The sequence below is a fragment of the Lutra lutra genome, chromosome 4 (assembly GCF_902655055.1).
Source record: "Lutra lutra chromosome 4, mLutLut1.2, whole genome shotgun sequence".
In the NCBI taxonomy this organism is placed as follows: Eukaryota; Metazoa; Chordata; class Mammalia; order Carnivora; family Mustelidae; genus Lutra; species Lutra lutra.
The window spans coordinates 546696-569599 of NC_062281.1; the positions used below are offsets into that span (position 1 = coordinate 546696).

General features: G+C 65.9%; 2 protein-coding genes across 4 annotated transcripts; both read left to right on the forward strand.

Annotated features, from left to right (window-relative positions):
• The first annotated feature begins 1915 nt into the window (after positions 1–1915).
• Positions 1916–22805, forward strand: DGAT1 (diacylglycerol O-acyltransferase 1). Of its 3 annotated transcripts, XM_047725029.1 has the most exons (19): positions 1916–1945; positions 6194–6203; positions 13152–13464; positions 17921–18008; positions 19823–19863; positions 19943–20028; positions 20118–20170; positions 20348–20453; positions 20600–20713; positions 20813–20887; positions 20981–21084; positions 21178–21216; positions 21324–21365; positions 21443–21487; positions 21564–21676; positions 21758–21823; positions 21918–22005; positions 22288–22350; positions 22426–22805. In XM_047725029.1, the coding sequence occupies exons 3-19, from the start codon at positions 13271–13273 to the stop codon at positions 22579–22581; spliced, it is 1473 nt and encodes a 490-aa protein (XP_047580985.1). In that variant the 5' UTR covers positions 1916–1945; positions 6194–6203; positions 13152–13270; the 3' UTR covers positions 22582–22805. The 3 variants fall into 3 exon arrangements, with proteins under 3 accessions (XP_047580985.1, XP_047580984.1, XP_047580983.1); XM_047725027.1 differs by lacking the exons at positions 1916–1945; positions 6194–6203 and having other exon boundaries at positions 13117–13464; XM_047725028.1 differs by lacking the exons at positions 1916–1945; positions 6194–6203; positions 21178–21216 and having other exon boundaries at positions 13115–13464.
• On the forward strand, positions 3695–9489 carry SCRT1 (scratch family transcriptional repressor 1). Its single transcript, XM_047725048.1, has 2 exons — positions 3695–4029; positions 5983–9489. Exons 1-2 carry the CDS (start codon positions 3915–3917, stop codon positions 6918–6920), a joined length of 1053 nt encoding a protein of 350 aa, XP_047581004.1. The 5' UTR covers positions 3695–3914; the 3' UTR covers positions 6921–9489.
• Positions 22806–22904: the final 99 nt, after the last annotated feature.

Below are 22904 nucleotides of genomic sequence, written 5' to 3' on the forward strand. Positions count from 1 at the left end.
GCCCCAGCCGCTCTGCTTTTCTCCACTGGCCTCTGGGCGGCTCCTCAGACTCAACACAACCCCAGCTCCTCTGGACAGAGGCTACAGCTCACAACTGTCTCCCAGGCCTGGGCTCTACCCCCTCCTGCTCTCATGATCCAACCTATGACCTGGTCTGTCTTTCTGGTTGGTACCTGTGTCCTGGGCTGCCCATGGGCTCTAGGAGCAGGTCGGGAGTGGTTTGTTCTGAGCGGCAAGTCTCACCTCTCTAGCCTAGGATAGACTGGATTGGAGCCCTGCTAGAGTGGAGGGGGATGAGAAGGTGACCACAGGGTTCAGGAGTGAGCACACACAGGGATCTTGGCTCTGCTGGGGGCCAGATGCTGGGGACATAACTCAGTGAGTCTCCCCTTTAAAGCCTGGCCTTCCAGCAGCAGGGGACCTGTGCAGGATTGGAGGTGGCATGCCCAGAAGCAGAGGGACATAGAGGGACACAGAACCAACACTGCATTCCCTCACCCCGGGTGGGTAAGAGTCTGGGCCTAGCTGCAACATGGACTCAGATGGAGGGGACAGAACGGAGGGGAGAGTCTCGGAGGACCAGAGGCTCTATGGGGGCAGGCGGGACAGACCAAGCACCCTGGGTGCTAATGCCCTGAGGGCTGGAGTAACCCTCAGCTGGCTGGGTCCAGACAAGGCCAAAGCAGCCTTGTCTTCCCCTGTCCTCCCCTGCAACAAAGCCACCCCCCCCAACCTCTGGCCTCCAGCCCTCAGTGGGAGAGATTCAGGGTGGCCTCTGGTGGAAGACAGCTGAAAGTTTCCAAAAGCATGAGAATCACCATCTCCTTCCCCAGTCCCTCCTAGCTGGACCCCAAGACTGGGGCGCAGCGACCTTGAGATCCTGGTGGAGGCAGGAGGGGCGCTGGAAAGGAGGCGGAGCGAGGAGGCCCAAGTAATTGAGAAGGGCCTCATGTGTGCTCTGCAACCCAGCCACTGCCGGCTGATGGCCGAGGCCTGGGCCCACCTGCCCCTCCCTGCCAGGCACCTCCAGGGGCTGCGGACTCCACCTGAGCGAGCACGATCAAGGCCTGCCCGCATAGTCCCCTCGGGATCGCCCTGCCGTGGGACACATGTGTCTGGGCCCTGACGACTTGTCCGTCAAGAGGGTTGAGGGGGGGGAGACACTTGAGAGAGGGAAAGGGACACGGACAGCGAACCAGGGGATGGAGGGACAGGGAGGTTGGATGGAGGAACAGAAAAACGACGGACAAGGGGAAGGGGCACGAACAGAGGGCGTGAACAAGAGGATGGGCAGCCGAGCGGGAGAATGAGGGAAGGGGCCAGGAACACACGAGCACAGGGATAAAGTGACTGGGTCTGGAGGAGGGAACAGGAATGAAGTCAGAGAGGAGGCAGGGGCGGTTGTCCGGGAGGAGTTTGGGGCGGGGGCCTGTGGCGCTGCGGAAGGGACTGTGCCGGGCACGTCCAGCCCGCGCCCGGAGGGTCTGCCCGGTAATTAGGCCTCGGTCCAGATGGGCCCCCAGTCCCGCAATCAAAATGCTAATTGGCACCGCGCCTCCGGCTGCGCCTCGGCCGGGCCCTCCTGGGAGGGAGCAGGGACTACAGGCTCTGCCGAGGGGGGGGGGTCCCGTCCCCGCCCCCACTTAGGGCCTCGCCGGCTGCGACTCCGCGATAAGGGGGCGGCGGCGCCCCGCCCCCACCCCTCGGGAACAGCCTGCCACGCAAGATGGATATGCAGCCGCGGCCGCGGCCAGGGCCACAAAGCGGGCCTGTGGTCTCCGCCGCGCCCCCCGTGCGGGGCCAGCTCGCTCGCACGCACACTTGCTCGCCTGCGGGGCCGAGCCGCGGGAGGAAGCGGGGCGCCGAGCTCAGCCCTCCAGGCACGCCCCCGCACGCGCGCTCCCGGAGTGGCCCGCCCGCCGCGCGCTCCCGGCCGGGGCCCGCGGTCCCGCCGCGCCGCCCTGCACAAGGTCACTGCGTGTAGCGGCGGGGGCGCGCGCGCCCCCGCCGTGCACGCGCTCCCGGCTCGGCCGCGCCGGGACACTCCCCGGAGCCACCCCTGCGACCTTGGTCTTCAGTGACAGCGGGTCGCGCGGAGGCGCGCTCCGAGCGTGGACTCCCGAGCCATCCGGCGCAGGCGAGGGAGGGGACAATGGCAGCTCCGGGTCCTAATTGAGGACATATGTCCCCACGCGCAGCCATTGTGCGGCCTGGAGCCCCCGACACCCCCGCACCCGGCCATTGGCGGCTGGGGCTGACGTCATGGGGGCTGCAAACTCCGGGCGGGCGGCCTCGGGAAGGGTTATCCGCCTGGTTGCGGAGCCGCCGGGGGGAGCTGCAGCCGCGCGGAAGGGTGTAAAACCACCACGAAGTCGAATTTCTAGAGCAAGGGCATGGCAGCCCCTCTCCCGCTTCACAGCCCGTTCGCTGCGTCGCCGCGGCGCTCGACCTCAGTCCCCGGGGAAAGAGGCGGAGGGGGGAGGCCTCTCCAGCGGGCGCGAGGTCAGCCCGGGTGACCGAGTGGCAGGGAGACACTGCGGCACAGGGCGCGCGCCGCGCTTCCACACTGCGCTTTCGCTGCCTCAGCATTCGCTCCTTCGCCTCCCCTCCGCCCCCGCCCGGCCCCTAGGATCCCCAGCCTCCGCACCCGAAAGCCAGGCAGGCTGGACTAGCCTGGGATCCGCCCTGCGTTCCTCCCCACAAGATCCAAAGTCTGGGGCTCGCGAGTCCCAGGCCTGTTTCCCCCTCCCCCCACGCACGACAATGCCGCAGACCGCTGGGCCTCCATTCCCGAAGCTGCTCGGGGGAAATCCACACATGCTGGGGCCGCGGCATCCCCAAGACCCCTCCCAGGAGACCCTGGACGGGCCCGGCCCCGCGCAGCCATTTCCGCCGGCCTCTCCTCCCTCCCCTTCTCCCCCTCCCTCAGCTTCTGGGCTTTAAAAGCCAGAGGCTGGGCCCGGCCGCAGGCAGAGGCGGCCGCGGGCGCAGGAGGCCTGGCCCGGGAGCTGTCCGAGCGCTGAGCCCCGCCCCCGGAGCCCCCGTCCCTCCCTCTCTCCTTCCCTCGGCCCGCCCTCCCTGCGCACCCCTCCCCCCGAGGACCCCCGCCCCCCGCTCGCCGCCGCCGCCGCCGCCGCCGCCGCCGCTCGCTCCGGCTGCAGAACAATAAAGCAAGCCTCCCAGAGACCCCCGCCGAGGACCCCTGCCTGGCGGCCGAGCACCCGCGGCCCGCCCCTCGCCGCCCGCCGCGGCTGAGCGCGCCCGGTCGCTGGCCGAGGTGCTGGCCGGGCCGGCGCTGGCCGCGGTGCTGAAGCTGCTGGCGCTCTCGCCGCCGCCGCCGCCGCGTTCTCCGGGCCCGGCGCCTCCACCCCCAGGGGCATGGGGGGTCGCTGACTGAAGCTCCGCCGCGGCGGTGGGGGGGAGGGGAAGGGGGCCGCGGAGCCGGGCCAGCCCTGCACCCACTCGCAGCCTCCGGGCCCGGGACGGAGCCGCTCCCCCCTTCCCCACCCCCCACCCCCCGGCCTCCTCCCCCGCCTGTCCAGGGGCGGCACTGCGGGCTGGGAAGCCAGGACCAGAGGAGGGAAGGAAAGAAGGAAGGAAGGAAGGAAGAAAGAAAAGAAGGAAGGAAAGAAGGAAGGAAGGAAGAGAAGAGAAGAGAAGAGAAGAGAAGAGAAGAGAAGAGACAAGAGAAGAGAAGGAAAAGAGGAGGAATTCAGAGGAGCAGAGGAGGAAACGCAGGGCAGGAAGGAAGGCAGGAGGAGAGAGGACGGCACTCCAGCGGCAGCATCTAAAGGCCAGAGTGGGGACCCTTGCTGCCTCCGCCACTCCTCGGATGGTGACGGGGCCCCGCCGCGGCCGCAGCCCCCCCGCGCCCCGGCTCTGCAGGCCCGCAGCGCCGGAGCCCCGCAGGAATCATGCCCAGATCCTTCCTGGTCAAGAAGGTCAAACTTGACACGTTCTCCTCGGCGGACCTCGAGAGCTCCTATGGGCGCACCCGCAGCGACCTCGGAGTGCGACTGCACGAGAAAGGTGCGAGCTGGGCTGAGGCTGGGGACAGCAAGGGGCCCAGGGCAATGCTGGGAGGGGTAGAGGACCAGAGTATGGGGATGGAAGGGTCAGGGGCTCCAGGAAATAGACCTGAGGGAATAGAACCAGAAGGAGACAGTGGCCGAAGCTGGACTGTGGAGGAAGGTGGGAGAGGGGAACGCAGAAGCAGGCCAGAACAAGGCCAAGGCCAGACAGGGAGGGTGTCAATGCAGGAGAGAAGGTGGGGAGCAAGGGTGGGAAACAGGAAGTACCCGAAGGTACGCATAGACCCACACCCTGGCTGTGCGTGTGGACACTTGCTGATATGACAGGACCTGCCTTGCATGCCGACCCACACCCAGAAACCTGGGCCCTCCTGAGTATCATCCTCTCTTTTTTGGCTAGGGTCACAGAGTGCTGTGAGTTCCAGGGAGTAGGCATGGGTCCACTGGGGGCCGCCACCTGTCAGGACTAGGGCACCAGCAGAGGAGCTGCAGTATTTCCCCTGCAACCAGGGCCAGGGAGGATGTAGGCAGGAGGGCTCCAAGTAGGCAGGCCCTAAGTGCTGGAATCAGGGGGAGGCTCTTTGTGTAAAGGTGCCCAAGTTCAAGGACAACTGTTAACATGCAGGCAGGAGGGCTGGGAGTGCCAGCAGTGTGGGGTGGCAAACAAGTGTGAGCCTGTGTGTGCGCCTGTGTGCGCCCATGTGACTGCGTGAGGCCATGTGACTGCGTGCGCTTGCTTGTGTGTGACCCTGTATGAGTGTGTGCCTGCCTGTGTGCCACTACATGGGACCATGTGACTCTGAGGCCGCTGTGCACCCATGTGACTGGCGACCCTGGCTGACAGTGTGTCCAGGGTGGCTGCATGTGTGACCCTGCATGAAAAGGTGGCATGCTGGTGTGAGCATGCCGCCCACCCTATGAGGACACTCCAGGGTTGATGGTGGCTGGGAAGCAGAGTGTAACCCTGAAGAAGCCAGAGGCTGCATCATGTGGTGTGTGCACTTGTGACTCTGAGGTTGTGAGATCCATCTTGTACCTTGAGAACAACTGTAGTTACTGGCATGAATGATGTTGCCTGCCTGCAGCTTGTCCCAGTGAAGGTGTCCCCTGGTGGGTGCCCTGGCACTCTCCAACACAGGGACTCCCTGGTCACCCGTCCTGAGGCTCCGGAAGGCCCCTACAAAGGGTTAGGGCCTGGGGGAAGAGGGCTATGTGGAACAAGGTAGGACCCAAGGGTGCAGGATGACCTAAGGGAGTCAGGAAAGAAGCAGTGTAGATGTAGGAAGGTAGGGCTGGAGCGGGAAGGGGGTCAAGTCCAGTGAGTAGTAGAAGACCTGGGAGGTAAGAAGGAGGTGCTAGAGGGGGTAGGAGGGGCTGTCCGAGGGAGAAGTCTTCAGGGCTTGTTGGGGGGCCTCGGGGACCAAGGGGGGGGGCATCAAGCCTGGACACGAGTTCTAGGTGCCGAGGGGAAGAGCAGGTGGGAGCCCGGAGAGGCAGGAGCGACGGGGTCCCTCGGTGGGCGGTCCCGGCTTTGTGCCCTGCGGGTCCGCAGTGTGTTGCATAATCAGGGAAAACTGCTGAAGTGGGGAGAACCCGAGGGGGAGGAGGGTGGAGGAAGAAGGGCGAGGGAAGCGCCGCCCCTCCCCCCTGACCTTGAGGCTCCGCGGAAGGGGGGCAGCCGCGCCCGAGGATGCGCCTCTTTCCTCCCCCTGCGAGGGTGGGGCGGGCGGCGGGGGCGGAGCTGGGCCCGGCCCAGTCTCATCTGTCCTCTTCTCTTCCCCTCCCTGCCTCCTCCATCCTCCTTGCCCCGCGGTCCCCCGGCCCCTTCTCCTTTGTCCTTTTCCTTGTTCCCTTCTTCCCGGACCCCGTGTCGCCCTCCGCCTTCCCGTGTGTGTCTCGCCCGCTGCCCGGTTCCCCCTCCCTCTGTCTGCTTGTCCGCCTCGGCCCTCAGGATACCTCAACGACTACGCGGGGCCCGCCTCCGTCTACGATGGCGATGCCGAGGCGGCCTTGCTCAAAGGGCCGTCCCCAGAGCCCATGTACGCTGCGGCCGTGCGTGGAGAACTGGGCCCGGCGGCCGCGGGCTCGGCACCGCCTCCCACCCCGCGCCCAGAGCTGGCTACAGCCGCGGGCGGCTACATCAACGGCGACGCGGCGGTCAGCGAGGGCTACGCGGCTGACGCCTTCTTCATCACCGACGGGCGCTCGCGCCGTAAGGCCGCCAACGCCGCGGCTCCCTCCACGGCCTCCGCGGCAGCTCCCGACTGCGACCGCGGAGGCGGGGCCGGGGCGGGTGCGCGCGGCGCGGGGTCGGGGGCCGGGGGCCGGGGCGGCGCGCGCGCGGGGGTGAGCACGGAGGCGCGCGCGGGGCCTGGAGCTGGCGGCGCGGGGGGCCGGCACGCTTGCGGCGAGTGCGGGAAAACGTACGCCACGTCGTCGAACCTGAGCCGTCACAAGCAGACGCACCGCAGCCTGGACAGTCAGCTGGCGCGGCGGTGCCCGACGTGCGGCAAGGTGTACGTGTCCATGCCGGCCATGGCCATGCACCTGCTCACGCACGACCTGCGCCACAAGTGCGGCGTGTGCGGCAAGGCCTTCTCGAGGCCCTGGCTGCTGCAGGGTCACATGCGCTCCCACACGGGCGAGAAGCCCTTCGGCTGCGCGCACTGCGGCAAGGCCTTCGCCGACCGCTCCAACCTGCGCGCGCACATGCAGACGCACTCGGCCTTCAAGCACTTCCAGTGCAAGCGCTGCAAGAAGAGCTTCGCCCTCAAGTCCTATCTCAACAAGCACTACGAGTCTGCATGCTTCAAAGGCGGCGCTGGCGGCGGCGGCCCCGCGGCCCAGGCGCCCGCCGCTTCGCCGCAGCTCAGTCCCGTGCAGGCCTAGGGCGGCGGCGCCTCCGCCAGCCCAGCCGGGTCGGCTCTCAGCAATACGGGCCCCCAGGGAAGTCTCCGCCAGCTCCCGGGCGGAGGGGCCGGAGGGCGGGCCCCTCCTCACAGCAATAGAGGGAGGGGGTCCGGCCCCGCCCCGCCCGCCAGGGGCCTTGTCGGCCCCTTCAAGCAATAGGGTCCTGAGGGGAGACCCACCCCGAACCCCCTCCCTTCCCCTCCAGGGTGCCCCAGGCTTTTTCCCAGCAATAGGGTCGAGGAGACCCAGAACCGAACCTCATCTCCGAGTTAGGTCTCTGAAGACGGGGGTGGGGTGAGGTGGGCAGCACCCCCCTCCTCCCTCCTCTGCGCCCCTGGATCGCGTCGCAGAGACTCAGGTCTTCCCCACCCCTTTCCCAAGCCTTCCAAGGGCCAGGCCTGCGGCCTAGACGTCCAGGGAGCAGACGGGGGGAGGAGCCGGAGGGGGGTTCCTGCAGAGGCGTCCCTACTCCTCAGTCTTCGCTGAACCCCAGGAGTGATAGACGCGTTGGGGATCAGGGAGAGAGGCGGACGGCGGCACCCCTCTCCCTCGGGTTCTTTCTGGGGCCTCAGTCCAAGCCGCTCTCCCGCCCTCGCCTCGCATCCTCGGCCAAATCCGAATTCTTCCAGCCCAGCTTCCCGGGCTCTGTCCTTCATAACGAATAATAATGACGCATATCGAATCGCATGGACTTATCCGACCTCCTCAGACCCCACTCCCGCCCTGCCCCGGGGCCCCCTCCCTCGTCCCCGGGCATTCGGTGTTGGAGGACGGATCCTGGGGCCCGGCAGGCAGGCCTGGGCACAGCCCATGACACACCTCTCTGTATTCGCTTTGCGGGTAAAGCCCCCTGGGGGGGTTGCGGATGCGTCGGGTTTCTTTCTTTCTGTATTTGTACGTTTTATTTATGAACGGATTGCACTCGGGTCAGGGAAGGGGCGCTGAGGCCCCCATCCTTCCCGCCGACGCCGGGGGCTCGGGATGTCCAGGATCACTTTCCCCGCCCCTGAACCCCGCCCCTACCTGGGCCCTACCCTCGAGCCCCAGGCCCCGCCCCCACTCTGTTGCCAACTTTCGCCCGTCTATGCCAAAGCCTCGGCGGCGACCCCGCCCCAAGGGCCCGCCCTATTGGCCGCCGCCTTTGTGACGTCACTGCATGCAGCCCCAACCCTCCTCCTGTCCCTTCCCGGGGCTGCCCGCTCCCTCTCCCTCTTAGTTAGTCCGATGCCGACTATAGAGCAATAATGCGCACTGCATGCGAAGCTGCCGCCGCCTCTAGAGTTACTGAGAATCAGGTATCCCCCTGCCCTATCCACCCCATAGGCCCCTAGATCAGGGACATTGCGCGGGGCCGGACGCGCAGACTTTCTTCCCCTCCTCCTCCCTACTCCCCCACGGCAGAGCCCTGCGGGTGTAATGGTTCCAGGGGCAGTGGCGGGGGTGGTTGCCCCCAAGACCCCTCCTTCAGTCATCCATCACCCACCTACTCTGTGCCAGGCCCGCTGCAGAGTCAGCCAGGGATGCAGCGACCTGCAGGGGTGCGTGTTCGCCACAAGGGTCCGTCAGGTTTGGGTGGGCCAAGGAGGGCTGCATACGCAGAGAAAGGCCTGATCCCTAGACCCAACCCTGCATCCCCCTTACTTCTTCCCTGCCCCAGCCCGGGGCCACTGCTGGGTGCAACTGGGCTCTCCCTTTGACTAGCACCTGGCGTTCTCAGCTCAGGTGGCACAGACCCAAGGCCCCAAGGCCCAGCACGACCAGGCCACCCATACCAACTCTCAGTCCTTCCATCTTCTGGCCACCCTGGGCTCTGCTGTATGGGGCCAGGGGCCCAGGCCAGACAAAAGGTGCGCGCTGGAGTGTATGACCTGGTCAGCCCCATCCCCATGGGCACCAAGCTGCTACAGAGCAGCCCCTGCAGGAGTGGACTGAGGGCCCAGCACAGCAGGGCCCACATCCCAAACCCTCTGCACCACACCTCGGGGTCCAACAGCTCCCAGGCTGGGGTCTGCCCTCCTGTGCTGGGCACACCCTCATACACACGCACACACACAGGCGCCCCACCCTACCCCCACACGCCTGTCTACCTACCTAAGGAGAAGGCCAGAGGGCCATGGGCCGGCCAGGGTCTCCTGCCTCTCCCTACACCCCGCCGCCGCCGCCGTGGAAAGCCATGGGCCCCCTCCCGCCCCCATAACTAAGCAGCACAATAACCGACTTAGCGAATTCAGGTAGAAGGAACGTTTAGGTAGCACCTATTTTGTACTGATTCTACGAGTAGGGCCCGAGATGCGGGGGCCCTCGGGTGGGGGTTGCGGCCGCCGGCCTGCCCCGCCCCCACCCCCCGCCTGCGCCCCGCCGCCTTGTACATACTCCCACCCACCCGGAACAGGCCGGGATTTTTACTCGGGCCGCGCCCCTCTTCCGCCCCCGTTTGGGGCTGGGCCGGCCGGACAGACGGACGGACGGACAGACCTCCTTCCTAAGCACAATAGCACCAGCTCCCCGGAGCGCCGCACCTCCACGAGGAGAATAAATGCCACTCTTGATAGAACTTGGAGTGTCGGGTTGATGTATCCAATGCTGGGCCCACGCCACGGGGGCACTGGGATGTCTGGGGGTCGGCTGCCCAGTCATGCTGGGTCCCAGAGGCAAGGCTGTGCAGGTACAGTGCTGGGAATGGCAGCCGGCCCATGCGGCCCCAGGGCCAGGCACTGCCTTTGTCAGGGCGCACCAGTGTCCCCTTTTGCAAGAGGGTTCTCTTCCACCCAGAAGGGCCAGCCTGGCAGGCCAAGCTGTGGGAGAACTCCCCCAAAAAGCAGTTGGCATTTGTCCCATGGCAGGTTAATCGGCTCTGTGCCTGGAACTGAGGGAGCTAAGGGTCTCCAGCCTGAAGTCAGGCCAGACCAGGAGTGATCTGGAGTCCCCAGAGTAGGTACAGCAAGGCCTGCAGACCTATGGCCTGCTGTCCCTGTACAAGCTCCTAGGGCCTGACACCTTGTACAAGCCCTCCTCAGTGCCAGTGGAGGAAAGGGGGCCAGTAGGGGGTGCAGGGTCTAGCTCCTTGCTGCTGTGTGCTGCCCACGCCCTAACCCCTCACTGTCTGAGGAGGCCTCCGTGGACAGCTGACCCGTGTTGCTTCCGGGCGGGCCACACAGGCTTCCACAGCCACCCACAGGCCTTGAGCCTTAGACTGGATGAATCAAACTCAGATGAGGGGTGGGACTGTGCTGGTCAGGGACAGCCCAAGGACAGGGACCCCTGCCCCAGCAATGCCTCCTGATACCCAGGTAGGCAGGCATGAGCCAGAGGCCCAAAGTCTTTGGAGTCATGCAGTTGAACCAAATGATCCCAGGGCCAGCCGTGTGAATCCTGGCAGGAGATAGGCCTGCCCAGACTTCATCGGGATGGACAGCAGGGGAGCCTGACCTGCAGGAAGTTGGCCTGTAGTGTGCTTAGGGTGGGGCTCACATGGAGGGGGACGCCCTCTTCTGGGGAACACTGTCAGCAGTAAAAACTTCAGGAGGGAAAGCCCGTGGTATTGGGAGAGGTCAGTGTGCAGATGCTCCTGCCCAGGGATCCTTGGCTTTCACAGTCCTGGGGCTGGGGTGGGCTTCAGAGCTCAATTTGCGTACGAAAAATCAGCCTCTGGGAGAACAGCTTATCCATGGCCTGCCTTTGACACAAGCCCTTCCCCAATACCCCATCCACCTTACACCAGCCATCACACGTGGGTGAGGAATGCTCCTTCCTTCCCATCTTCTGGGTCTAGACAGGCTGTCTCTGCTTCTCCAGGAGTCTGAGAGGCGATAGGGTGGAAGAAGGGAAACCGCCTCCCTGAGGCCTGGAGCAAGTCCAACCCTCAATCTCCACAGATTTCCCCGGACAGGACTTCACATCCCAGAGAATGGGCGGCCCTGACAGCTGACCACCATGTCCTTGTGTGTCCCATTGGGCCAGACCCTTCACAGGCCTCAGTGGCCTGCCACAGGCTGAGCTTCTAAGCTCTGCATCTCTTCCAGCCAGGCCTGTAAGGCTCCTGGCCTCTGGTCCCCTAATCAGTTGCTGCCCCTGGCCGGGAAATCCCCACTGAGCTTTCTTCCATAACCCTCTTGTACCCCTTTGTCACCAAGCAACCCCACCTACCTTGACCTTTCCCCTCTCCCCTGGCACCCTGGGTCTCATTTTCCCCAGGACCCTGAGGTAATTGATGCTGTGGGTGTCGTGTGAAGCTCCAGTGCTGACCCCCTCCCCCTCCCAAGACCCCCATGTGCCCCTCCCTCGCACAGGCCTCCCTCTGGGCCCTTCCCCTGCCCCGGGTTCTGAGGCTTGTCCTTATTGCTGCTCTCACAGCCCATGCTTGCCTATTAACCCGCTGTCCTGCTCTCCTCGAGCTCTGCTCCAGTGCCCCGCTGGACTGGTCCTCCCTGGTGATCCCTTGTCCACTCTGGTCGCTTTGCTCCTGCTGACACAGGCCTGCCAATGGCTTGGAGCCGGAAGTGGATGCAGGCGGCCGCTTCCAACATGACTCTTCACCCTTTATGACTAGGGCACCCCGCCTCTCCAGGCCTACTGGGAGCCTGAGTCATTAATCTTTTCCGACAGCCTGGGCGGGCCCTGTAGTTCTTGGCTCTGTATTGGGAGGACAGCACAGCCAGAAGGCACGCAGGGACTCGTGGGCCCACGTGGCAGAGCTCCCAGGGCTCGCTCCTACGCTCTCCTTTGTTCGCCCTCCCTTGGGATCAGTATTCAGAAAGGCCTCGCTCTGCCTGGCCCAGGCCAGCCAGTGAACAGGCGAGAGTTCTGAAAGACTGGATAGGAGATGAGGTTGAAACTGACTCACCCCGGTGGGGCTGCATAATCACAGGGGAGGGGCTCTCCTGCCCAATCAGGGCAGCCCCTTTGGCAGGTGACTCAAAGACACCTGCCAGGTAGCCCCAGCCTGCCAGGTAGGGATGCCAGGCTGGTATCAATCCCAGATGGCCCAGTGGCAACAGGAAAGTGGCACCAGGGGGCCCAGGCACTGTGGTGAAGGTGGTGGAACACGGATGAGCCCAGCGGGAAGGCAGTGGCCAGGGCACCAGGAGAGGCCGCTAGCCTTAGGGTGAAGCTCCCTCTCGGTTTATTTGCTTCTAGACAGGCACTCCTCTCAGCCTTGCTCAACTTAGGAGTGAATGGCTAGTGGGTTTTGCTGCTGGGTAAACCCGGCCTGAGCCCCCGGTGAACCCCGTACCCGGAAATCCTCGACGTTCCCACTACACGCCCCATGCAGAGAGGAGAGTTGAGCTAAGGTGGGAGGCGCACTTGCCCACTTGGGGGCTGCACCGTGCGGTCATGCAAGGACACGGAAGCCTCTGGGTCCCCGCGATCCGGCACCCCAGGGTCCCCACACCTGGCAAAACTAGCCCGGGTGGAAACGCAGGAGGCCCGGCAAGTCTGCGGACGGGGGCGGGCGGGCGGGGGCCAGGGCCTGGCCACACGGGGATGGGAGTTGGGGGCTACACCTTCCCTATCCCCGCCGGGCACCTCCACGAGGAGTCAGTTGGCAGGGCGGGCGTCCCAGGGACGCGGGGCTGGGGCCTTCCTCGGCTCCGACCTTCGGTCTGGCGCTCGCTTGAACAGCGTGAGCCCAGGAAAAGCAGGGGCTTCTGCGGTGGTAACTAGGGGGCTCGTGGGACCCCAGAGCGCCCCGACGTGCGCTCAGAGGCCAACACTCTGGGCGGTGGGCGAGGCGGGCCGCACGGACACGGCCGCGGGGCCTGACGCGACCGCGAGGCCCTTCGTGAGTCATCCACACCCCGCACTCCGCGCCTGGCCGAGCAGCGGCGAACCCCGCGTTGGCAGAGCGGGAGGAGCAGCAGGAAGCGGTGGGGGGAGGCTCGGCGCTGCCAGGAGGCCTGGCGCGTTCCGTGGAGACTGCCCGCGGGGAACAAGGTCCGCCTTGGGCCGCCCGGCCGCAACCTCGCTCTCCGGTGTACCCGGCGACCGCGGCTCCCAGGGTTCCCCGCGCGGGGCGACCACGAGTCCCAGGGTGCCCCGCGCGGAGCGACCACGACTCCCAGGGTGCCCCGCGCGGAGCGACCACGACTCCCAGGATGTCCCGCGCGCCCGCGGACTACAAATGGGCACGCGCCCCGGCCGTTGACCAGTTAGGGGTTCCCGGAGCGACGTGCCCGCATTACTGGACGGCCCGGAGGGCGCGCGCTGATTGGCGTCCGGCAGGGGGCGGTGGCGGCGGTTGGCGGCGGGTCTGGAGCGGAGCCGCGGGCCTTGGGCCCTGCGAGCGCGGTGGGCCACGACTCTGCTCGGACCGGGTGAGGGTTGAGGCCATGGGCGACCGCGGCGGCGCGGGCGGCTCCCGGCGCCGGAGGACGGGTTCACGGCCCTCGAGCCAGGGCGGCGGCGGGCCCGCGGCGGCGGAAGAGGTGCGGGACGTGGGCCCCGCGGGAGACGCGCCCGCGCCGGCGCCCGACAAGGACGAGAACGGAGGCTCCGACGTGGGCAGCGGCCACTGGGATCTGAGGTAGCGAGGCGCCCCACCCCTAACCTCTGCCCGCTGCCCGGGACCCTCCTCAGTGCCCCGGGCATGACCGCAGCAGCGCGGGCTCCGAGTGCACGAGCCTGGCTCCCGGACTTGGCGTGGGCAGGTGTGCCCCTGGGGTCCCTGTGCGGGGGGACTGAGGCACAGGAGTGGGGAGTCCCTTGCCAAGGTCACTCACGTAGGGGTGCAGAGGGGAGCCGGCAGCAGTCTGGCTTCCAGACCCCCCACCCCTCCACACGTCCTCTTCCCCAGGGTAGCCCGGGACCCCGGGTTCTCCCTGTCTGCAAGGAGCCGGGTGGGAGTGGGTGGTTTGTAACCAGGGAGGTGTCTTCTGAGGGCTGTGAGGGGTGCCTTGGCGCTTGGGAGTCTCGCAGAGGACGGTGGGGCTGCCTGAGGGACAGGGGCAGGGCTGTGTCCCTGCAGACTGTCGCCAGAGTTGTTTTCATGGGGGTCCCTCCGTCACCCAGAGCTTGGCTGGCCTGGGCCCTGGCTTCGGTTTCCAGAACAAGTGTCTTCTTGCAGGGACGGAGTTGGGTCCTGCATTGGGACTCTCACCCCCCGGTTGGGGTACAGGAGAGGGACGCGGAGTGCCCCCAGGTGGGCACCTGTTTAGCTGAAGGACTGACAGGAAGTGGTTGGGGGGCTGATGGGGAGGACCTGGAGGGCCAGGTACTGGGTCCTTCCTTCAAGCCTGCTCCAAGTGATCCCGTCGCCACCTCTAGCCTCCCTCTCCCACTTCTGGCCCAGGGTCCTCGGGGCTTACGCTTTGGAATTGCCTTTGGGGCTAGAGGTAATCAAGGAGGAAGTGGGCGGTCAGCCGGTGTGCCGGCAAGGGTTTGCTCTCTCAGTGAACACGAACAGGGGAACAGGGGCTTGCTTCACCGTGGCGAGAGGGTGGGTGAGGGTGGCTGGGGTCCTTGCCCTTGGGTTGCTCACAGTCTGCCTAAGATAAGATAATCTCCGCACTGAGCAGCCCGAGCAAAGGTCAGGCCCGGGGTTTGTGAAGGCGCTGTGGCAGGGGACGGAGCTTTTACCAAGGGGGTGCTTGCTCCCCGTGGGCCTGGGGCAGTGCTGAGGAGGCTCCAAAGGACAGGAGGGCCTTAGAGTCCCCTCTGCTGACTGCCCTCCAGGAGTCAGGGGTTATGGCTGCATGATCTCCTGCAGAGGTGGCAGGAGTTGGTGTCCTTTTGTGTAAGACGGGGGTGCTGGCTTTGGGCCACGTTGCCACTCTGGGATCGGCAGTCACTTCCTGCTCTGCCAAGGCCCGATGTCCTGAAGCCTCGCCTGTGCTCCTGGTAGTTGGGCCAAGTGAGTGGCAGCCTCAAAGTCTGGGCCCCTGGGAAGAGGAGCGGGAGATGCCCGGGGCTAGAGGGGGAGCTGGCTGTTAGGGCCCCTCCTGGTCTCGGGTCATGCAGGCCATGTGTTCTTGTTCCTCGAGCCCCGATGTCGGACGGCCCCAGGGGGCCAACAGGCTCAGGCCTTGCTCTGGCTGTGCTGGGATTTGGTCCCTAGGCTTCCCCTCCTTGTCCACTCCCCTCACCTCCGATTTTTGTCTATTTATTTGGCAGAATGAGAGAGCAGGAGAGCACAAGCAGGGGGAGCAGCAGAGGGAGAGGGAGAAACAGGTCCCCCATGGAGAGGGAGCCCAATGTGGGCCTTGATCCCAGGACCCCGGGATCATGACCTGAGCCGAAGGCAGACACTTAACCACCTGAGCCCCCCGGGAGCCCCTGCCTGCTGCCTCTCCTTCCCCATTCTTCCTGACGCGCTGGGCTCCAGCCTCCTCCCCTCCCTATACTTCCTGCTCACCTTGCCTGGGAAGGGGGGTCAGGCTCTGGGTGTGAACTCATTTCTTCCGGCCATGGCAGGGTGCAGCTGTGCGGCAGGAAGGAGGGGGCGCTGTACATAGTGCCCGTGCCCAGGCCGTCTGGTCCTTGGCTACTGGGCACTCCAGGCAGGGCCTTCTGGGCAGGGCGCCCCCCGGGTGTTGGTTCCCGGGATGTCCTGTTTCTCCCTCCCCAGCAGGGTATCGGGTTGTGGGGAGCACACGCATCCTCTTGCATCCCAAGGGTCAGCCCAGAGGCCGGCTGAAGGAAGTTCCGAGGAGGAGGCTGCTGGGAGGACAGCTGGCACTCTGTCCCTCTGCTCTGCTTGGCCCTGAAGCTCAACCAGGTGTGATCCACACTTGGGGGCTGTGCCCGGGCAGGCTTTAGACTTCGGCAAACCTTAGTTTCCCCTCGAGGCTGCCTCCCAAGCTCATGTGAGGGTTGAGTGAGGAGTTCCAGTGGCCCTGCTGGTTGAGCAGACCTGGGGAGCGAATGTGGAACCGCTAGAGGGCAGAGGTGTGGGCGGCCTGGGTAGTAGGGGAGAGGCCGTGGCAGAGACGCTGTGGGTGTTGTGCCAGATCCCGCCTGTCGCCCTCTGGCCCACTGCCGACTCCGGCGGCAAGGCTGGGCCTTGTGGGTTTTGGTGCGGGGCGGGCTTCCTTTCCTGGGCCTGTGCTGCCTGCGGTCCGGGATGGTCAGGAGCCCTGTGGAGGGACCCGGGGAGTGGCTGCGGGCAGGTTGGGGAAGGCCTTGAGAGCCTGACAGCCGGGATCCCGGGATCGGAGTATGCTTTTATGACGCTGTTTGGTGTCAGATTTGGAAAACAATACCCATTCCCAGCCCTGTCTTCATCTTCAAGATGCTGAAGGATTGCGGCAACTTCAAATTGCTGAAAATAAAAGCAGCGCGGTCTTCTTGGCGACGGGTCACGTTGTTGTGAAGTGTTTGCTCGATGTGTGTTGACGTGCAGGTCGGGGGGCAGGTTGTGGCACAAGGTGGCCCTGGGACAGCTCCAGTGCAAGTGCATGGGCTCAAACTTGGCAAAAGGGCTGGGGAGGCCTCCTCTAGCAGACGGGCCCAGAGACTGTCCTCTCTGGGGAGTGGGGCCTTGGACCTCTGGTTGCCTTGCAGAAAGGCAGGTGCAGAGTCTCAGGGAAGAGAGGGTCTCCTGTGGCCTCCCGGCAAGGCCCAGGACAGATGGGAGAGGGACACAAGGAGACCTGTGAGGGGGGGAGGCTGGAGGGCCAGGTGCGGTGTGGGCTGTGCCTCCGGCCAGGTTACAGACGGCTGGGTAGCACCTCAGCCTGCCCAGCCCCTCACCTCCCGGTGTCCACCCTAACCCACGGCAAGGCCTGTGATGGAGGGTGGGTCAGCCCCGAGAGGACATCTGTGCTATGGCGCCCCTGCTGTGTATGCCTCTGAGTCCACTTCTCCTGCCTGGGGGCCTCAAGAGGTGGAGATGCCTGTCCACGGAGAGAAGGGGAGTTCCTGGCCTCGCGCCTTACCACACTGGAGGCCTTGCTCAATGCAGTGTGAGGCTTCCTGGGGGCACGGCAGCTGGGTGGGGTGGGGCAGGCTGAGTGAGCCGGGAACTGGGTCTGGGCCTTGCCCCAGGCCCTGTGGCCCTTCTGCCAGCTCTGTGTCACTCTGAGGACCACGCGGGGGTTTGAGGATCTGCTTGTGTTTCCCCAACCCCTTTGGTGGGTGGGAACTCTCCTGCTTCTGTGGAGGTCTCTCTGCCATCAGGCTCCTGGCCCCTGCGTGGGCTCTACTTGGCCCCCTCGGCCTGGGCAGGAACACAGTGCTGACCCTGTGGTTATAACCCGGAACAGGTGATACTTTTTCAGCAATAGTTGGAGGCTGTGCAGATGTCTGAGGGGCGCTGTCCTCGGGAAAGTGCGTGTGAGTCCAGGTGCCCAGCTGGCTCTTGGCCTGGGGCCCTGTTGACACCGGAGCCTGCATGGGCCAAACCTTGGGGGGAAGTGGTTGGGGGTGGGGGCCCCTTGGGGCGCTGGGCGGTGGGACGGGCAGAGCAAGGCAGATTCAGCCCCTGCCCGCCCCTCTGCACAGCTGCCTGCTGGGTCAGCCTCAACATCCCTGGAGTGGACTATTCCTTTGGGGGCGTCACCATCTGTGGCTGTAGCGTATGGTGGCAGCCAGAGGCCTCTGGGAATCGAGGATGGGCTCTTGGCCTGGGACCTCCAGCTCTCTGTAGCCCCGGGCAAGGCAGGGCCGGCTGTCCTGCTCCTGTTTGCTGCGTGAGCTGCCCGCGACCTGGAAGGGCAGGCTTCTGGGCGGTCCCGAGAGCCTGGCCCTGCCTGGGTCTTCTGTGATGGTGAACGGGAAGGAGGATGTGTGGGCAGAAGAGCGGGCGGTATGGGGTGCAGACTGTCCCGCTGGGCTAGGATGGGCCAGAGTCGCTCCGAGGGAGGGCCTGTGGTCTGCTCTGGCCTGGGCCCCAGACCCCAAGGCTGGCTCTGGGTTCTGTGCCCGCCCAGACCTGGCCCTGTGCTTGGAGGCGGACGGGGTTCTCACAGCTCCGGGCGGGACTGGTGGGGCCAGCCCTGCCTGGCCGCTACCTGCTTCTGAGAGGGCATGTCTCCCGCCTCCAGGTGCCACCGCCTGCAGGACTCTTTGTTCAGCTCGGACAGTGGCTTTAGCAACTACCGCGGGATCCTGAATTGGTGTGTGGTGATGCTGGTGAGTCGGGCCCGGGCTGGAGGGGAGAGACCTGGTGGCGGTCCCTGCATTGGCCACACAATCGACTCTCGTCCCTGTTGAAGCAGCCGCAACAGTTGTGAGTGGTCTTGGGGGTCAGACAGCTGCTTCTGTTCTGAATGGCACTTGTGGGTGTGGAGCCCCTGGCCGGCCTGGCCTGCGGAGGGGGCGGGGCTAAGCAGATGGCTCTTGGGCTCAGCCTGGCAGCTCCAGGCCCTGACTCTGAAGGCACCGAGCCTCTCTCCCTCAGCCTTGGTCCTAGGTGGCCTGCAGGGAGGGATTAGACGGGGCCCTTGCCTCCCTCACCGTCCGCCCTGGTCCCTGCTGGCACCTTGTGGGGGTGGGGCGGCAGTACTGGCCCAGAAGCCGCTGGAGCCCAGGGCTCCAAGGGGTGGCCCTCAGGGGGGGCAGGGGGCAAGGGCCTGTCTGGGCCCAGCCCTCACCACTCAGGCTGATGTGGCCAGAGGCCTTTGACCCTTGCCCTGACATCACCACCTGTCTCGGGTGTGGCTCCTCCGGTTACCCGAGTGGAAAGGGCTCCAGGCACACCCACATCCTCCCTGCCCATGGGCCCAGGAGGCGCTCCCTGGAGCTGGGGGAGGGGCAATGCAGTATAGTGGGTGGGAAGCCAGCTGAGCAAGGGGACGGTGGGCCAGACGCCTGCCTGACCCTCAGGAGGTGTGTACTTGGCCTCTGGAGGCCATTCCCAGCCTGGGGTTTGTAGAGGCAGCCCTGGAGGGTGGCCCTCAGCAGCTCAGGCAGCACTCCTGTTGCCTGCAACCCCGTGGGCCCACCTGGCCCCTTGGCGCAGCCCCAGAACCTCTCCCCTGCTGCTGGCGCCTCTCCCAGCCCCTCGCTGGAGGGGACATGCACCCGTGTTTGGCGCTGCTTGGTGTGTTCCTTCTATGGCCTGGGCCTGGGGCTGAGCCCGGCCCACCAGCAGCTCCAGCTCCAGCGGGCTTGCTGTGGGCCTTCCGGACAGGCCACCACCAGGCGTGGTGACGGCACATCTGTGCCTGGCAGGCCGGGCTGGTGGCAGGGCCCCTGTGTCTCTCAGGTTTTCACCTCCTTGTGAAGCCTTCCCTGACCACCCAGGTAAGGGATCCCACCGGTGTCTGCTGTCAAGCATCACTCTTCCTCAGAATCTACCACGAGCCATGGCCAGGGCCTGAGTTTGGGGCATTCGGCAGGGTCTGTACCTTATGGGATGGAGTAGGAGACCCTCGTGCCTGCAGAGGGAAGCCATTCCCCAGCCCCAGGCCAGAGCCAGGAGCCCATCTCCATGGGGGTTCTGTCCTTGGGAGCTCCTTTGGGGCCACGTGCCTGGGCCTGGAGCGCTACAGGAGAGCGGAAGAGGGGCGGGGCATGAGTACCAAGGGGCACTTGGGCTTCAGCTGCCTCTTCCTACTCCCCAGGGAGTGGCTGCCCCTGCCTTGGGCCTTGGGGCCCCCGTCAGCTCAGTGAGAGGAGGGCTGTGAGGCAGCGGGTCAGTCTGTGCTGCTGCAGACCCTGGTGTCTGGTGTTGGGGTCGATTCCCTCTTGCTGGGGAGGGATTGGGGCATCTTGTTGGGGTGATGCGGGCATCGCGGAAGGGCTTCCTGTCCCTTTGCTAGTGTGGGGTGAGGAGGGTGGTGAATCTTGGAGCTTGGCGTGCGGGCCGGACAGGCCTGGGCTTACAGGGTGCATGTGTCCCTCGGGACCTGGGGCTCTTGCCCCTGTAGGCGCTGAGAGGAGCTGGGGGGCGGGGCACCCCGTGGCCAGGGCTAATGGGGCTGTGCCCTTCCTCTCTCTTGCAGATCTTGAGCAATGCACGGTTATTTTTAGAAAACCTCATCAAGTGAGTGTCTTCCCCAGGGCCCTGGCCCCACCCCTGAAGCCCCTCCCCACCTGCTCAGGCCTCATCCCCCGATCCCCAGGTACGGCATCCTGGTGGACCCCATCCAGGTGGTGTCTCTGTTCCTGAAGGACCCTTACAGCTGGCCCGCCCTGTGTCTAGTTATTGGTGAGCTGGGAGCCAAGGAAGGCCTCGGGTGGAGACGGGACAGGGCTTCACCGGGGCCTGAACCTGCCCTGTGACACTTACATCCTCAGTGGCCAATGTCTTTGCTGTGGCTGCGTTCCAGGTGGAGAAGCGCCTGGCAGTGGTAAGCAGAGCCCTCCCACCCCCTGCCCTGCCCAGGGGTCTGCTCTTCTCACTAGGGCTGTGTGTAGCTCTCCTGGGAGGGGCTGTGCCCCAGGCCTGGTAGCCCTTCCCCAGGGAGACCCCTTGCCTAGGGTGTGGGACACCAACTGAGCACTCTGGTCCCCCTCACCCACCCCAGGGTGCCCTGACGGAGCAGGCAGGGCTGCTGCTGCACGTGGTCAACCTGGCCACCATTCTCTGCTTCCCGGCGGCCGTGGCCTTGCTGCTTGAGTCCATCACTCCAGGTGTGCCCCTTCCTTCATCCCACCCGTGTCCCAGCCTGTCTCTGAGGCCCGTAGGCGAGACCCAGGCCCTCCGCCTGTAGGGGCTGTGGCTGTGGCTCTCCCTCGGGCTGTGGGAGGGCTGTGGCTTGAGCCTGCCTCTCCTGCAGTGGGCTCCGTGCTGGCTCTGATGGCGTATACCATCCTGTTCCTCAAGCTCGTCTCCTACCGGGATGTCAACCTGTGGTGCCGAGAACGAAGGGCCAAGGCCAGGGCCAAGGCCGGTGAGGGGCTGCCCAGGGCTGGGGCCTCAGAGCTTGTACCGCCGGCTCGGGGCCAGACTGGGGCAGCAGCAGGGCCTCACCCGCCCCCCTCGCTTGAAGCTTCCGCAGGTAAGAAGGCCAACGGGGGAGCGGCCCCGCGCACCGTGAGCTACCCGGACAACCTGACCTATCGTGGTGAGGACGCCCCCTGGGACTTGGCCGAAGGGCAGTGGCGCAGGGACAGCAGGGCTCGGCCTGGCCGGTGCTAGCCCCAGCCTCCTGTTCCAGATCTGTACTACTTCCTCTTTGCTCCGACTCTGTGCTATGAGCTCAACTTCCCCCGCTCTCCCCGAATCCGAAAGCGCTTCCTGTTGCGGCGGCTCCTGGAGATGGTGAGGATGGGGGCTGGCCGCGGGGGCGGGGTAGGCTGGGGCCTGCCTGGGGCTGGAGGGGCTCAGCCTGCTCCTCTCTGCCTCCTCCCTCAGCTGTTTCTGACCCAGCTCCAGGTGGGGCTGATCCAGCAGGTACGCGGGCCGGGCCGAGGGGGGCGCGGGGCCGGGTGGCCCGGGTGGCCCGGGCAGCCCGGGCGGCCCGGGCAGCCCGGGCGCTGACGCTGTGCCCCCCTCTGCAGTGGATGGTCCCCACCATCCAGAACTCCATGAAGCCTTTCAAGGTGAGCGCTCAGGTTCCCCCGGGCTGGGGTGGAGGGCAGGTGGGAGCCGCTCGGGGCGCTGAGCTCTGTCTCTGCAGGATATGGATTATTCCCGCATCATCGAGCGCCTCCTGAAGCTGGCGGTGAGCAGCCTGGGGGGCGGGCGTGGCGGGAGCCGGCGGGGTCGAGCCTCACAACCCGGCCCTGCCTCCCCTGCAGGTCCCCAATCACCTCATCTGGCTCATCTTCTTCTACTGGTTCTTTCACTCCTGCACGAACGCCGTGGCTGAGCTCATGCGCTTCGGAGACCGGGAGTTCTACCGGGACTGGTGGTGGGCGGCCTCGGGCGTGCGGCTGGGGTGGGCACCTCCGGCTGCGGCCGCTCAGCGCTCACCCGCTGCTCCCACCCCCAGGAACTCGGAGTCCGTCACCTACTTCTGGCAGAACTGGAACATCCCTGTGCACAGATGGTGCCTCAGGTGGGCGCGGGGCGGCGGTGGGGGTGGTCGTGGGCAGCTGTGTGCGCCGGCCCAGCCCCAGCCCACGCCCCGGCCCACGCCCCTCCCTCTGCAGACACTTCTACAAGCCCATGCTTCGCCGGGGCAGCAGCAAGTGGCTGGCCAGGACCGGGGTGTTCTTTGCCTCGGCTTTCTTCCACGAGGTGAGTGCGCTGCAGGCACGACCAGCCCCAGGCCCCGCCCCCGACCGCACGTGCAGCACCCACTCCAGCCAGTTTTGTCCCTGTCCCCCCGGTGCGTGCGGCCCCCGTCACTCCCGTCACCCCATCCCTGTCCCTGGGGGTGTGTGCAGTCCCCATCACTCCGGTCAGCCCTGTCCCTGTCCCCCAGACGCATACAGCCCCTGTCACTCCGGTCAGCCCCATCCCTGGCCCCCTGGGTGCGTGTGGCCACGGCGGTGGCTGACGCCCGTTGCCCCATTGCAGTACCTGGTGAGCGTGCCTCTGCACATGTTCCGCCTCTGGGCCTTCACAGGCATGATGGCGCAGGTGAGTGTGCCCCGCGCCCCCCGCGGCCCCTCCTTGGGTCCTGCGCGGCCGGCTGACCCGGGCCCGCGTCTCCAGATCCCGCTGGCCTGGCTGGTGAGCCGATTCTTCCAGGGCAACTACGGCAACGCGGCCGTGTGGCTGACGCTCATCATCGGGCAGCCGGTGGCCGTGCTCATGTATGTCCACGACTACTACGTGCTCAACTACGAGGCCCCCGTGGCTGGGGCCTGAGCTGCTCCATGGCCGGGCCTGTGGCCTCCTCCTCCCTCCTCGCTGCCCATGGCCAGAGCCCGCCGCCCCACTGGTGTGCTGGGGAGGGGGCCTGGCCGTCCGCAGGGCTTCTCTGCCCCTATGGGGCTCCTTCCTGCCCTACTCAGGGACGGCAGCCCAGCGTCCCAGGAACCTGTGCTGACCCTGCCCAGGGGTCTGAGGGGATCAATAAAGTGCTGTCCGGAGTGGCGCCCTCAGCCTGCCGGGGTCGTGGGGTGCTAGTGCCGCTCTCGGGGGTGGGGGGCTTGGAGTCCCACTGGCCTTCTGGTGCCCGTGCCCTCGGG

Excerpts from the sequence above, each read along its gene's own strand:
- SCRT1 (XM_047725048.1), top strand. The coding sequence starts at position 3,915 with ATGCCCAGATCCTTCCTGGTCAAGAAGGTCAAACTTGACACGTTCTCC. Across the intron at positions 4,030-5,982 it reads AGTGCGACTGCACGAGAAAG|GATACCTCAACGACTACGCG; the intron begins GTGCGAGCTGGG and ends CTCGGCCCTCAG.
- DGAT1 (XM_047725029.1), top strand. The coding sequence starts at position 13,271 with ATGGGCGACCGCGGCGGCGCGGGCGGCTCCCGGCGCCGGAGGACGGGT. Across the intron at positions 20,454-20,599 it reads GCTTGAGTCCATCACTCCAG|TGGGCTCCGTGCTGGCTCTG; the intron begins GTGTGCCCCTTC and ends CCTCTCCTGCAG. Across the intron at positions 20,888-20,980 it reads GGACAACCTGACCTATCGTG|ATCTGTACTACTTCCTCTTT; the intron begins GTGAGGACGCCC and ends CTCCTGTTCCAG.